Raw genomic sequence first — 15,293 nt, 5'->3', positions numbered from 1 at the left:
CATTTAAAACTAAAGTAAAAGGGGCACAAGCGACCAAAGTGCACATAGATTTTTTCTAGCTGATTTAAAACGAATTGCGATTTAACAGTTATAATATATAAAACAAATAAGTTACGAGGATATAACACAGGCCGGGGTGACATCTCGGGATGTGCCTGCAAAAAATCGTGTCGGCCTTACGGCCTCGCCATTTTTTGACATATACATCTATTGATGTCGCCCAAGCCAGTGTTATATCCTCATAATTAACTCGTTTCATTTACTATAAATATTCCGTGTATGGGTGAATTTTAACGGTCCTCCAAATGTGAAAAATCAGCGCACAAGTACAGCTATCTAAAATAGGTTTTTCAAGATATTTAGTTGTTGGAACCAACCAATTTAAATGGCCCGTCCATATTTTTAAACGCATTAATACCATACGACTTGGGACAGAAAAGCTCAAATTAAAAGTCTAACACTTTGCAATATAGGCGCAAGCAAACCAATCTCTGGAATGGTGTCCCCATTACTGTGCAAGTGCAAATAAATTTTTATAAAGCACCGCCTAGTCATCACTATCACAGCACCTGCTCAAAATCAGTCTCCGTATTTATCGATCTAGGTACCCATTCGGGCGTTAAACTGATTTCATTCCTCTGCAAATTTCATCAACATTCAGTGCAATTGTTTGCAAATGCGACTTCTTGCGCCCTCTCCTGTTTTTGTTTAGGGTCATCCTGGGCTCCTTGTCATTGATTCTTGTTGCTATGTCGTGTTCATTGAACGCAGCCTTTCCTTGTTCATCTTATTTATCATATTTTAGAACTACCAGTACTGATAATAACCGACAAGGGTTTTATTATCAGTCCTCTAAATAACAGATTTTTGCCCCTTCAGACCTTTAAGATCACTTGATAGTATCCTGTTTGCACTCTCAAGTTCTCTCCATGTAGAGAATGTGATACTCGCGGACTCGGACCAACTACCCGCTTGCCATTGGATTCAAACATGCATGCATACGTGACCTCAGTCTCACTATCTATCCTGCAACTTTCGTGCATGAAATGGTATCCTCAGTCACATTCTTATTTACGGAACACAACAAAATCTGGATTCTTTCATCTTTAACAGACATATTGCCTGATTTCGTGTTCCAAACAAAACCAAGCCAGACGCCAATTTGAGAAGGTACCTCAAACATCTTTAGTCTGCTTATAAACTAAAAAATGCCTGCAAGTCAAATTTAACAAAATTATTGACTCCGGAAGACTTTATGAAGGAAACGTTCGCTCCCATACCATCGTCTTGAAAAAGTACTCTCTTATGGCCAATGCCAAACTACTTCTTCCGGTTTGCTACATACCAAATGGCAATACATTAAATATATAAAATGTTTTAATATTATCTTCTTCTCTAAAAATATTCGGTGGTCCCTGAATATCTCAATATGGTGGTAGACAGCCTTTATATCGAATGTAGATCTAAATAATTAACAGTTGAAATATAATTTTTTGTTACAGATCTTGATAAGTAAATTTATATTTGAATACATCAAAATTCACGTGCCAAACTGGGTCTCCCAGACCTGCTGAAAGCAACGTTTGAAGGATTAACTACATCTTGGGCAGTTGTACCTGTGCAATAATCCCATGACATATATTTATTTTAATTTCTTCCAAAACACAAGTACTGGTTTTCAGAGCAGACTAATTAAGTTTTTTTTTACTCTGTTTTAATCAGGTAGATTTTTAAAAATAAATAGAATCTACTTATTTGAGACGATTCAACATCCTGTACCTCGTAGACCTCATCTGACAGTCAGCCTGCCAAGGACCTGGTTTCCACAACGAAAACACAAGCCCGGTTTTCGTCCTAGCGCCTGAAGGTGAAGCCACGGCCGATTGTGAGCTGGTCGCCGGAATTAAATATTGAATATTCCGCATTATACTGGCCTGTCTTTCCTGCTTGTCAACAGGACATTTAAAGATCTGCAGACATTATATTTTGAACGGGCGGAATTTTGCACCCTTTCCCCCTGAAAATTATGTTAAATTGCCGTATAAATATAGAAGGTATTTCAAGCAAAACGAATCTTGATTGTATAATTTACCATTACAGTTTTTTAACTGTAGCCATACGCATTTTCGTTACACAATCATATAGGGCGAATCATAAAAAGAGAGTTTAAACGAGATAGTAAGTGAATTAAATGGATAACGGATCATGAACATTTCGTAGATTATCTTTTGATGTTAGATCATCATCTTTTGATCCATAAATACACCTACTTACAGCTCTCTTAGATCACTGGTAAGATTCTTGTTACTTTCACACATAGCATAATTTGATTATCGTAATAAAACAATTTGAATACTTTAAAAAGTTATTAAAATGTATGTTGTATTTGTTTATACTTTTATCTACATGTATTATTCCGAGTTCAAACCACTTGCTTCTCACTGCTGTTTTTTCAAATCCCGACAGGGCCTTTGGTTTCTTTCATATGAAGCAACTATTTAGCTAGCTTACGAATCGTCGGTGGTCCTACTCAGATAACCGTTCTTAGCTGAAATAATGCACGGAAGGGCACCTGTGTTCTTCATTCACTAGTAAAGCTGGAAAGTCTCTATACTGTGTATGCCCGACGTAAATCCCAACCAAAAAATAAAAAAAAATAAACAAATAAAAAACTCGATCTCTTAATGTCATTTCTTTAGACAATGTTAGGCTATACTGTAAATGTTAAATCAAAATTAACATTTTCAACATCTAAACTTTTAATATTATCACTTCTTCCGGGTTACTTACTAAATATTTTGGCCATATCCAAGTACACAGAGCGTAAATGTGTACACTAAAGATTATGTAAGGTAGAAAGACTTTTTGATCAATTACACTTGTGTAAATAGAATACAAATGTAGTACCAATCGATACTTTTTGTACGAAGGTGAGGTAACATGTTCACATACTTTTAAAATGTAAAACCTACAAAAATGAAATCTTATCTTCTTTTGTATTGTATAAATTTACAAAACTTTAAACAATGCATTATACATGTACAAGATTTAAGCAATAATTATAAATTAAATATAAGATTGTTGTATGAATTTTTATATTTTAAAGTCACAATATCTTGTTTTTATTTTCACAGGGAATGCTAATCATCGCTTCTTTAAGTTTTATCTACAAGTGAATTATTATAAACCATATAACTCATAACTCAAAGTTATATTAGTACAGTTAATGGCAAAGTTGTAGATCAGCTAAATTTTAACCGGTGTTCCAAAAGATTTTTGTAGATTTGCTATGGCTGAAGGTGTTCCTGATCCCGATATTGGTGTTCGATCTGTATATCTAGGAGAGCAGGTTCGGCAAGTTTCTTCACCTAATTCAAATGAAATCAATTATGGTCATGAACGTGCAGTAGCTGACTTTGTTACGCAAATTGTCAAACAAAAAGGGTGCTCAAATGCAGGAATTATTCTAGAGTCGTATCAACACAACTTTTCATTACGGCTGATCAATGGAAATACATATGCAGAAGGTACTCATTACGATGTTAAAAAAACAGTAGGTAGAGGTGCCTTTGGGACAGTTCATATATGTGTTGACAAGACCAGTAATTTCCCTTTTGCTAGAAAACGCGTCGATTTGTCAGAAGATAAGGATTCAAAACATTATAAATCACTGGCGCGAGAAGTTACATCACTGCTGGATTTGAATCACTTCCATATAATCAAATTTTTTGGGATTATAAAAAGCGAAGTGTTCATTCATGACGTTTTGTTAGAAGCATGGGGCATGTCTATAGAAGCGTATTTAAAAGATAGCAAAGTATTGCCTGCATCCCATATCATTTGCTCTTGGTTTTATCAAGTGCTACGTGCCGTTACATATATGCATTCAAAACAAGTAGTTCACTGTGATATTCATCTTGGAAATATCTTGATAAAAAATAATACTATAAAAATGTGCGATTTTGGATCAGCGAAGAATGAAAACGATAACCTTTTTACAGAATCACATGGAAATACCCCAAGGTATTTCCCACCAACGGTTCTAAAACATTTCTATCAGAAAATACAGATTAAAGTTTCACGCAGACTTGACTCCTTTGCGGTCGGAAAATTACTACTAGAAGTGATACGTGGTGGATATATATTTGAAGATAGAATGCTTCCTAATATATTTGAGAAGGCTAAATGGGATGAATTTGTTCAGAGTATTATCCCGCCAACTACCCACAATGATGTCCGGGACGTTATTACCGGACTTATGAGTTTTACAACAGCAAGCGGCATCAGCACGACCCTTGCAGCTGACATGCTAGATTCACACATTGGCTATTTGAAAAGGATGTAACTTATATATAAAACACACACAAATGTTGCTGCAAAGGCAGCATGTTTATAAAGTGCAAGACAATGAATAGTTTCACCATTTTACGTGTGGCGTGTATTATTTAATGTGTCATCACATTACATTAGATTTTCCAAATGGTATCCAATATACATGTATTCAATTGTTACCTTCTCTTCCATCCCTTTTGTATGTATACAATGCACATATTGCATACTGAATATCCTAATGATTTTGACTTTATATTGTAAATAGTTTATCAGTTATCTATCTATGTTTCAATAGCTAAACTGTTGTTAAACAAACGTGTTTGTTAGTATTTTCTGTATCAATTGTTCAGAATGCTGGCGTATTTCATGTTACTTAGCTTGGACATTTTTGGAATTGAATAATATATACTTTAATACTCCTCGTGATTTTGTCAATATACACATTGAAGATAAAACCGGTGTTAAACTGCAAATAAACACTGGTTAGGGACTATATGAATAAGCGGCTGTTATTTTTTCTCCCTCGATGTATGTTCACTCAATCTTACTACGGCTTTGCATATATTGTATATACAAATATATTTTTTCATTGTACCCAACTCTTGAAAGTAAATAAATGTAACATAATCGTCATTCCAATAAAATACTTATTTTATTGTTTTTAACCTTGTAGTTATTGCGTACATGTATATATGAAATTATCGTTATTTTGATAAAATAAAAGGCGTATTTCAAAGTACCTAACTTTTGTTAACGAACCTTATATATATATATATATATATATATATATATATATATATATATATATATATATATATATATATATATAATATATATATATATATATATATTATATATATATATATATATATTATATATCTACATGATTGTATACTATAATCGTCATTTTGATCAAATGGATTTTTTTTCGATTCAGACAGTTTGTTAATTCTTTTGTTTCTTCAATCCCTTTTAATCTAACGAATATTGTAGTAAGGCGGAAAACTTCATATAATAAAATACTAATATGCTGACTTATAATAGATTCTTATATTATCTGACCTTCAACCACTGTGTACCTTGAATGTATGCAGGAATGTATGAGTGAAAAGCGTTGCAAAATGAAGTTGTTATAGTACAAAATTTTAATGTAAAAATAAAATAGCACATGACTTTATATAAAGCATGACTTATACAGGAAGAAAATATACTCAACTCTTTCAAATAATGGTTCCAGTGAATGTCTCGATACTAACTTGTTTAAAATGTGGTTAGCCGGATCACTGGGTGGTTCTTTCAGTGGTCAGGGGGCCCTTCATTTCTTATAATTTTTTCCTCATTTTTGTTTTTGATTTAGAAAAAATACAATTCAAATTAGTGACTGAGATGTATTACTAACTTATAAATAAATAATAATTGAACAAAATAATTATTTTCATTTAAATAAATCAGAAATTAAGGAGAGCACGTCAATAGGATTTCTATTGTAAAGTATTTATCTCATTTAAAATACATAACATGGCTCTATTTAGGTATTTTTTATGTTGAAGTGACTTCTCCCTCAACTCAAGTTAGGGAAAAGTGACAGTGAAACTATCTGTGTCCGCCTTATTTTCTTACTGTTATTCAAATACGCATACGTGGTACGTCTAATAATAAAAATTTGAATTATCTTTTATAGATTAACATTTTGTAATAAAACTATCAAATTATCTTATTCGTGTCTTTGAAAACAAGGAAATATCATCTAAAAGATAAACAAAATAAAACCTTCATTATAGTTTGGTGCATATTCCTCACTGATTTATAATAAAGAATTTGTACCTCCCAGTTGCTTGTTTGTAGTTATTTATTTTTGGCTAAATGTACTTAATATCTTTTTAAGTAATTTTTACTGCGAAAAAAATGGATCTCTGATTGAAATGAAAATAACTAGCCAAAATCACTAGATATATAATTTCTTTCTTTTGTTTGCTGTCATAATCTTAGTTTGTCTGATATCCCATACAATGTCATAAATAAAATGCGTCATCCTAGATGAACCTTGTACGAACGGGAAAATTCAAGTAGCCTAATGGACCATTTGCTTGTAAAATCAGGTGACTCTTGCCAAAATCAGGTGGTCTCAGACCAATTGACCACCACTTATGCCGAGGCCTGAAAACGTAACATATGTTCTCAGTGTGTACTTAAAGAATGTTTAATTTTGTTTTAAAAATGACTATATAGCAATAAATCAGTATATTTGAGCATAAATTATATCTTTTACTGTAATCATAGAAGTATTTGTCATCCGCGTTTGATGACGTGTTTTACCTATAACGAGGAAAGAACGATAACCGCAATTATTTTACAAAACAGTATAACAAAGAGTTAATTCCCTTGTAAACCAAAGTATGTAACGAGAAAAGTTCAATTTAAATGAAAAGATTTTTTTAAAGATATTTTAAGGTTAAAAGACATGTGGTAATCTAATTGTTTAAAAAATTACAAAATACATTCATTTGAATCATTGAATAATTTCATGAAAACGTCAAGTTTAAATTATCGCCTATGAGTCACGTTCGTGCCGTAACGAATGTCAGTAAATGTAGTTTAAATCTATGGCTACTAATTTCAGTTTAAACTTAAAATTTAAATTTTTGTCTATAATGAATGATAATGATTATAGAGTCATTGTTTAATACTGTCAAAGTATGGGCGATAATCTAGGTAGTATAACAAAGAATGCTCGCCGAGTCATAGCATAACGACCATTGTTCTGTGTGTTAGGTGATTGTCTTATTTACTCTAATAAACGCCCCTTTGATCATCAAATCAATATAAATGGCACAAGAAATGAATTACATTAAAATTAGAGTAAATTTATATGTAGAGCTTATAATATGAGCCTTTTAAAAAAAAGAAAGAAAACACTACAATGGCAAGTACATTGAATATATTTTACTAGATTGCTTCAACACATACTATGATGTGTGTGACGATTTTGTCGAGGAACTATCTGAAATAAAATAATATGATGTATGTGAAATGATGCAGATCTGTCTAAAGTAAAACGATATTATGTGATGTGTAACGATATGATGTGTAAGATGTGACGCGATGCTATCTAAAATGATACGATAGAATATGATATGTAAATCGATCTGACATCATATTGTATGTTGTTTTATATACAGAACAGAACAGAAAAGTTCTGTCTGTTCTGTTCTGTTGTTTTATATATGTTATGTCATAACGCAAACTGACATGATATGTTTGATGTGACACAAACTGACGTTATATGTTGTGATGTAACGCGAACTTCCATTTTATGATGTAACATAACATGTACGTGATATCATAAAACTTGTATCTACAAGGAACAAGCCTCTATAATACGAGTAATAATCGTACATTTTCATTTTAAATGATAAAAATATACATATTAATAAGAACATGTCGACCTCAAAGACACGAGATTACTTTTAAAATATAGAAAAACACGAACAGATTTATTTCATGTATATTTGTATTTTATTACATGTTTTACATTTACTTAAACATTCGATTATGCATATTACATGTAAATGATATTATGTAATAATATAACTTATTTTCCTTTTTTTTCCCCAGATTTAATCGTTGAATGCGTGTTCTGTTTTAATATTAGTAATCAATTTTCGTGGAAAAGGCGAGTTTAAAGGTGGTTTTAAGAATAAATACGCTAATATATAAGCGGCAGGTTTTGTTTTTAGATCAATGTGGGTAACGTATTGTCTCGGCGCAATTTGTTGTATACGTTATTCAGATATATTTTCAATGGCAGAACTAATCAATTGTTAAGCAAGTATTGTATTCTGCGATCTTTAAAAATAAGAAAAAATGTTCGGTATCCGTTCCGCCCGTTAACGTTTATTACACTCAATAGCGTGCTGGAATAGTGTCAACTCGTGCCGGACGCTGAATGCGCTTTGTTACTATAGAAACTGGATTTATAAATACTTGTAGGAAAAGTTGGAATTGACAAAATCAGAGTTAATTCATTTTCGTTACCCTATCTTTTGTCAAAATACTGTCTTTTTAATGAGATAGAAATGTCCAGCATTGAGGGATAATAATCAGATTTTACGTTAACGTATAAACATGCAAAAGACGTTAGTAATAGTTATAATTATTGGAATTATAATTCCGTTAACAGTAAGTATTTATATGAAATATTATAAACTAGTTAGTCTTCTTTTTGGTGTGAAGGTCAGATTTTTTTTTACATCAACATGGCTTTAAAAAAATCTATGATAAATTCATGATTTCTATTTTTGAAGTAAATGTCTTGTTTTTTATTGTTTATTGTACTATATCAGTCGTCATGATTCATTCTACATAAAGTTAGTTTTATTTGTAAGTTTGCATTTGTTACGCAATCAACCAAAGTCTATCAACATTCAAATTGTCGCATTTTTTCTCTCACTATTTTAAAATCCACTGCAGGTTCTGTAAATATCTTCAAAGAGAAGGGCGTTGATTTTTCTGATATTTCTTTTGTGAACATGTCCTATTTGTTTCCGTCTGAATTATTTATGTCGGTTTTAGAAACATTCTTTTTTTACGACACAAATCAATACATTACTATAATATTTCTTTTTAAAGTTTCCACATGCAAAGAGTATTAATTAAACACTTGCATATGCACATTAACCTTACAACATGGTAAAATTTCAACTTTGGGTTTTACAAATCTCAGTTCGTGTATTATTTCTTCAGTTTTCAAATGATCATTTTGTAAGGGAAAATAAATATATGCACATCTCTGTAGGGAAAAATAAAATAAACATTTTATATCAATAAATCTCATGACACCACAAATAGTATTTAAAAAATAAAAAAATAAAAAAATAAACAAAAATATAAAAAAATCAGATCATATATTTATTTTGAACAGTACAGCTGTTGTATTTTATAATAAGTGTTAGATTATGGTCCTGTGTCTGCTAAGTCTACAATACGTTTATAAGAGTGTGTGTCTTTTGTTAATGATTATAAGTAAATAAAATTAAGTTGCTATAACTTAATTTTGAAGACAGACATTGCAAATTACGTTTATTTTGCTTATATCGTTGGTTAACATATAATATATTTTCAAAAATGTATATATACTGTATACGAAGTGACTTTACCTGAAAACGTCACAAATTTTAATTGGTATTTTTTCTTTTTTAACCATTTTTATGAATTAAAAAAATCGGAAGCTCCGTCTATACTTGTTATAGCTTGACATGTATCGGCCAGGACCGAGATCGAACATAAATTATATAAAGTTATATTGACTCAAGACCGTATAATTTGATCATCATGAAAGATAAAGATCCTCAAACGCGTCTATTATTGTGTAACGAAATATTTGATGTCGCGCTTGTTTTGCGGCGGTTAGACAATACAAAATAAATCATGGTTAGAATATTGATTAAATTATATATTAGAAATGTATTGATAAATTGAAAATGTATTCATCAACAAAACAGCTGTAAACATTCACGTGTAACTTGTGTAAATAAAACTATACATGCATTTTTTTTATCAAAAATGAGAAAAATACCCGTTTTGAAAACAGTTAAGAAACCTGAACGAAAGATAGAAAAAAAAAGGAAAAGAAAGAAAGAAAATGCAAAGTAAACAAACAAATACAAAGCGAAAATAATGGGGCCATGACCCCCTGCCGCCTCACTTCCTCCATGCCCTCTATATAAACCATTCAGAATGACAACTTGTTATCCGTAACATTGAACTGATAGTTCGAGTCCCCGACGAAGTTTTTTTGTATGTTTGTACCCCACCGCTGATGTATGCGTTCCCCACCGCTGATGTATGCGTTCCCAACCACTGATGTATGCGTTCCCCGCCACTGATGTATGCGTTCCCCACCGCTGATGTATGCGTTCCCCACCGCTGATGTATGCGTTCCCCACCACTGATGTATGCGTTCCTAACCGCTGATGAATGCGTTCCCACCACTGATGTATGCGTTCAACACCGCTGATGTATGCGTTCCTCACCACTGATGTATGCGTTCCACACCGCTGATGTATGCGTTCAACACCACTGAAGTATACGTTCCCAACCGCTGATGAATGCGTTCAACACCGCGGATGTATGCGTTGATCCCGCATACAGGAAATCAAAAATACATTCATACCGTAACGTTTGTACAATAAATGTATTTATTCAGGAGTAGAATGGAACTTATTAGATTCATGCACTATACCATGAGACATTTAGTCAATACCCGAGTGTTTTCATGTTCTACTTGATGTATATTGCATTCTTTTAAAGGAGAAAAAAATACTTTATAGAATGTTTAAATAAATTCAAAGCCCTATAACAGGTTTACCTGAAACAAGATAGTGTCATTTGATCTAATATTTTAAAACGGGCCAATTCAAGCAGAAAACACATGTGTCACACAGGATCAACAAATCAGGTAAAAAACAACTTAAAAAATAATAATAAACGAATATAAATACAATGAAACGAAGGTAGTTTGTTGAAACAATACATCCTAAGCATGAAAGATAACACATACATATATATTAAACAATCTTATTTTTAACAAGGCTTTCAATAAACATAAAAAAGACATATTACATACAATAAGAAAGATTATAACATTCAGTACATCTTAAGTAACATGCATGTAGGTATATTGTCTATATTTCATCTGTTGATAATAAATGTTTGAAAGTTGATTTGATTTAAGACTTGTAGGATTTCTTATTTCTAAAGGAATAGTGTTCCATAATTCCATACAAGAATAATAAAAAGTAAAAGCTTTTATAAAGTATTTAAGTAAGTAAGTTATATTTATAGTATGTGTTTTGAAAACTCAAAATTTTCAATGTGACCTATTAAGCAATAGCAAAAAGGTTAAGGTGGAACGTTTTACACGTACTTCATTAAAAAAAGAAGTTTTTACAAACACCTTTATTGCAAAATGCTTGTTTTCTATTATCTTAAAGCAATTTCGCTTCTGATCGGAAATGAAGTATTTCCAATATTTGAACATTTTTTAAAAACAAATTTGAACAAGTCGGATCTTCTTTTTATATTGTTACAAAAAGATAATTAAACAAAACGAAACAACGTTTGAGGAACGACCTAAAGTCGGCTCTATTTGCACAATGTTTAAATAATTATTGACTATATATATGTAATACAACGAATAGTTCAATGTAAATTTGACTTTTGTAAATTTAAAAGATCGATCTGCACGGTTCAGTTTAGTGTTTATTTTACATACCATACATTTTTAATAATTAGGTAAACAAAGGCCGTTTAGAAGGATAGATCTGTTTATTACAGTTGACACGATCGCGGCGTAAAAATGATCTTAAAGATTTAAGAATTGGAAGAATAAAACTGTCATCATTTTTTGTTATAATGGAAGCACTCAACTCGATCCATTCAAACAAACAAATCTTGTATCTTTTAACAACGTGCGTACATCGGGACATGGAAGAGTCTACTGTCGCATGAGTTATAAAAAGTTTATATAGTTTGTAAAACACTAATTTAAGTTTCGAACCCCGTGCAAACATTAGTTATTTTGATCTATACCATGTCACTCTTTTGCAAGGAGAGACTGTTAGAGGGGTAGTAGACCTGGGAAAGTAAGGACACTTCGGGACCGCACCAACAAGTATTATAAATCACTTAGATTAGATACTCTATATTTCTGATAATATGTTTTGTTATTTTAAACTCTGTACTGAACATATCATATTCTCAAATTTCAATTATCAATTGAACGCTTTTGTATAAAATTCCACTGAAATAATGATATTGAACAAAAATGTTATGAATCATAATTTATTTTCTATACCCGACAAAATCATAAGGTGTACGAATGGTTGTTCAGTTGTACATTTACTTTATGGGAACAATGAACATAAATTAGACGATGAATAAAAATAGAAAAAATAACAGCTTGACACTACTTTCATAATAAATTATCTGTTTAACAGTAACCATCCAGCTCAACACGTAGAGCGTTGGGCTGTGCATCGGGCGACTCGGGTTCGATTCGGACGATGCATGTCAATTTCGTTGTGATTTATCCCTGCTTCACTATTCATCTTGATTGTCGATTGTATATTAAAAGTAACAAGTAGCATGGTTGTATAATTATAGAAGTTGTTATCCAGCTTGTTTACAAAGGGTTGATGGTTCTACTCCAGTGTCTACTCGCACTCAAAGTCACCTGGTCACAAAGAATGAAGAATCATGACCAAAATTTTGGATCAAAATTCCTATTTCAAAATGTCTTTAGTTGATTACTAAATGTTAACTTAATAGCAGACTTAATGAAACTCAAGGTCAAACTCTTCATTACCATTTAAGACATCTGCTTTTAAAGTCGATCCAAACATTGATCCTTATCTTATTATAATGATCCTTTTATTGTTTAGTTATTAATGTACTACTAATTGTATCCCGAAATGTATTGTTTAAAATCAGCAGTTGTTAATGATTTGGATGGATGAATGGACGGGCAGACGGACATTCAAACGAGACAGAACTTAATTTGATACTCCTTTTTGTTATATAGCCACATCGGATATAAATAACCACATAAAATATTAGACAGGAATGGCATCAGAGAGAAAGTACAGTTATCAATTGTTCCTTTCAGTCTTATAAGTATTCTCTCGTAAGTTCGGACGGACAGACAGACGGACAGATTTAAAAGTTATCAATGTAGAAAAACTAAGCTACCAAAAATATATAAACCTGACAGGTACATGATATATAATAATAACATTATGATATTAAATCGTGTACATGTAATGTTCCGTTATTGTTTGGTACTCATCATTACAACGTGTAGATGACATACTAGCGTTTTCGTATATTGTATTCGAGTGTTAAGTTGTTATTTATAGAAGTTTTGTAGAAATAAGCAGATACTATTACATTATAGAAGACATAATCTGCACAAGTTGATTGCTTTACAATAGAAATTTTCTAATACACATACTTTATTCAAATAATATCAGGTTTCATACACAGTATGTAGTAGAAAACAAAGTATATGGACACTTGTATTAAATCAGTTAAGAACAAAATTTATGACATTGTTATAGTACAATAAACCACATTACAACTATGTATTATTCACAATGTATTTATTATTCTATAGTATTCTTTGAAAATTTTATGTTACTTGCTATTGATTTTATCAGAGATTGTCACCGAGGTTTATTTTACAACCCTGACCTAGAATTAACGCGCGCGTTCTTTATTACACATACTTCTTTATAGAAAATGCCTAAAAGTAATATTTGCATTACAATGGTAAGTACTTAGAGTTATCAAACATCGTCGTTAGTAGAGCTAAAATACAAATATTTAAACTAAACTAAACATTTCAATAAAATAGGTCTTATGATTAAGGATTTTGCAACATAATACAGGTATACTGGGTTCGAGCCCTTCTTTGGTTATTGTCATGGCATCCCATATGTGACCAGGAATGGCTAGTCCAGGATGCGGGATCGAATCAAAACCAATTTTATCTTTCGTTACAATCGAATTGAAATATTAGATTGTAAATAAAACTATAGTACAATTTCATGCTTTAAAATTTACTAATCAAAGGCGGACCTGTGTTAATTATGACTGTATTTTGTAAACATTAATTTAAGTCTGAAAACAGACAAATATTAGTTAGTGATGACGATTGTTTGTTTCAATATGTGAATGGGAATGTTGGTTATAAACGATAATAAAATCTGCTTGATTATTTATGTCCTGTTCTCATCAATTATTCAGTAAAACAGTTTATTTTTATGTTTCATTTACGTCTCCATTCACCATAAATGTGCCTGAATAACGAGATAGATTCACGCTTTTTTTTCAAGATCTCATTTTGAAATGAACATTTAGTTTACTTCCTCATTTCGGAGGACATAATTCGGTCTGAATTCGTCAGTATCTTTAATTTCTAAAATAAGGATCTTGTAAGAGAGACTTAACTCGTTTCTGTTTTGAGATGTGTATGTAATGTAATGAAAACCATAAATAGTCAGCTCCGCAAAATATCACCGTTAAGATATTTTGGTTAAAAAAAACAACAACATAAAACAACAAAACAACAACTACATTTCGGACTTTGATTTAGTTAATCAAAATGTCAATTATGTCAATAGGAGGTCGTCTTTAAATTTTACGTAAGCATGAATATCCTAAATAAGTAAACAAATAAATATTAGATACAGTAATTAATACTGTCGGAATGGATTTCTAAATAAAACAATTATAATTCTTAAAGAAATCTTTAGGTTATCAAAAGGTTCATGTGATTCAATACACAGTAATTATCAACCTTATTTTAAGACAATCTTTGGGTTCGATTTCTGTAGTCATCGTCATCATCATCATCATCATCATTATCATCATCATCATCATCATCGTGTCGTCGTCGTTACCAGTCGTTATTATCAATCATCAACCACCCTTCTCATCATCACCATAGTCATTAACCATTGTCATCGTTATCATCATCATAGTCCTCATCATCATCATCACCACCATTTAAAAAAAAGTATAAATGTGTTTATAATTATATTAATGTTTTTGTTGTTTTCGTTTTAAGAAAATAAATATTTTTTTACAGTCTGCACAAGTGTTGACCACAAAGTGTCCCAGCGCTGGTAAATATCTTTCTTTTCTAAATAAAATGATGATCGAATTTTGTATGATGTCATACGAATAAAGTAATATACTAATGTTGTTTTTTTTTATTTCGCAGTCTGTAAATTGATAAATCGCAGGTTGTGATGTTTTGTTAATAATATGTTATGATACGTGTTACAATAAAGTTATGTGATTTATTACATGTATCTGCTACATTCCTTATATTTATCAACAACTGTTTATTTATGTACTACCATTTCATATATAAATCAATTATAGCTTATTGATCTATT

The 15,293-nt window shown here is 31.3% G+C and overlaps 2 protein-coding genes across 2 annotated transcripts in view; both read left to right on the top strand.

Moving 5' to 3' along the window:
• Positions 1 to 2,128: 2,128 nt before the first annotated feature.
• Positions 2,129 to 5,078, top strand: LOC132743536 (uncharacterized). The gene is made up of 2 exons (XM_060732066.1): positions 2,129 to 2,292; positions 3,135 to 5,078. The coding sequence occupies exon 2, from the start codon at positions 3,290 to 3,292 to the stop codon at positions 4,343 to 4,345; it is 1,056 nt and encodes a 351-aa protein (XP_060588049.1). The 5' UTR covers positions 2,129 to 2,292; positions 3,135 to 3,289; the 3' UTR covers positions 4,346 to 5,078.
• Positions 5,079 to 8,070: 2,992 nt separating this feature from the next.
• Positions 8,071 to 15,293, top strand: part of LOC132743538 (sushi, von Willebrand factor type A, EGF and pentraxin domain-containing protein 1-like) — a gene marked incomplete at its 3' end in the record, with an annotated part of 52,614 nt that continues 45,391 nt past the window's right edge. Inside the window, exons 1-2 of the mRNA XM_060732068.1 lie at positions 8,071 to 8,511; positions 14,981 to 15,017. Coding sequence (XP_060588051.1) covers positions 8,458 to 8,511; positions 14,981 to 15,017 — 91 coding nt within the window. The remainder of the gene's footprint in view (positions 8,512 to 14,980; positions 15,018 to 15,293) is intronic.

This window comes from Ruditapes philippinarum, unplaced genomic scaffold (assembly GCF_026571515.1).
Source record: "Ruditapes philippinarum isolate M1 unplaced genomic scaffold, ASM2657151v2 ctg3190_1_1_1_1, whole genome shotgun sequence".
In the NCBI taxonomy this organism is placed as follows: domain Eukaryota; kingdom Metazoa; phylum Mollusca; class Bivalvia; order Venerida; family Veneridae; genus Ruditapes; species Ruditapes philippinarum.
This window is presented reverse-complemented; position numbering and strand designations above follow the sequence as displayed.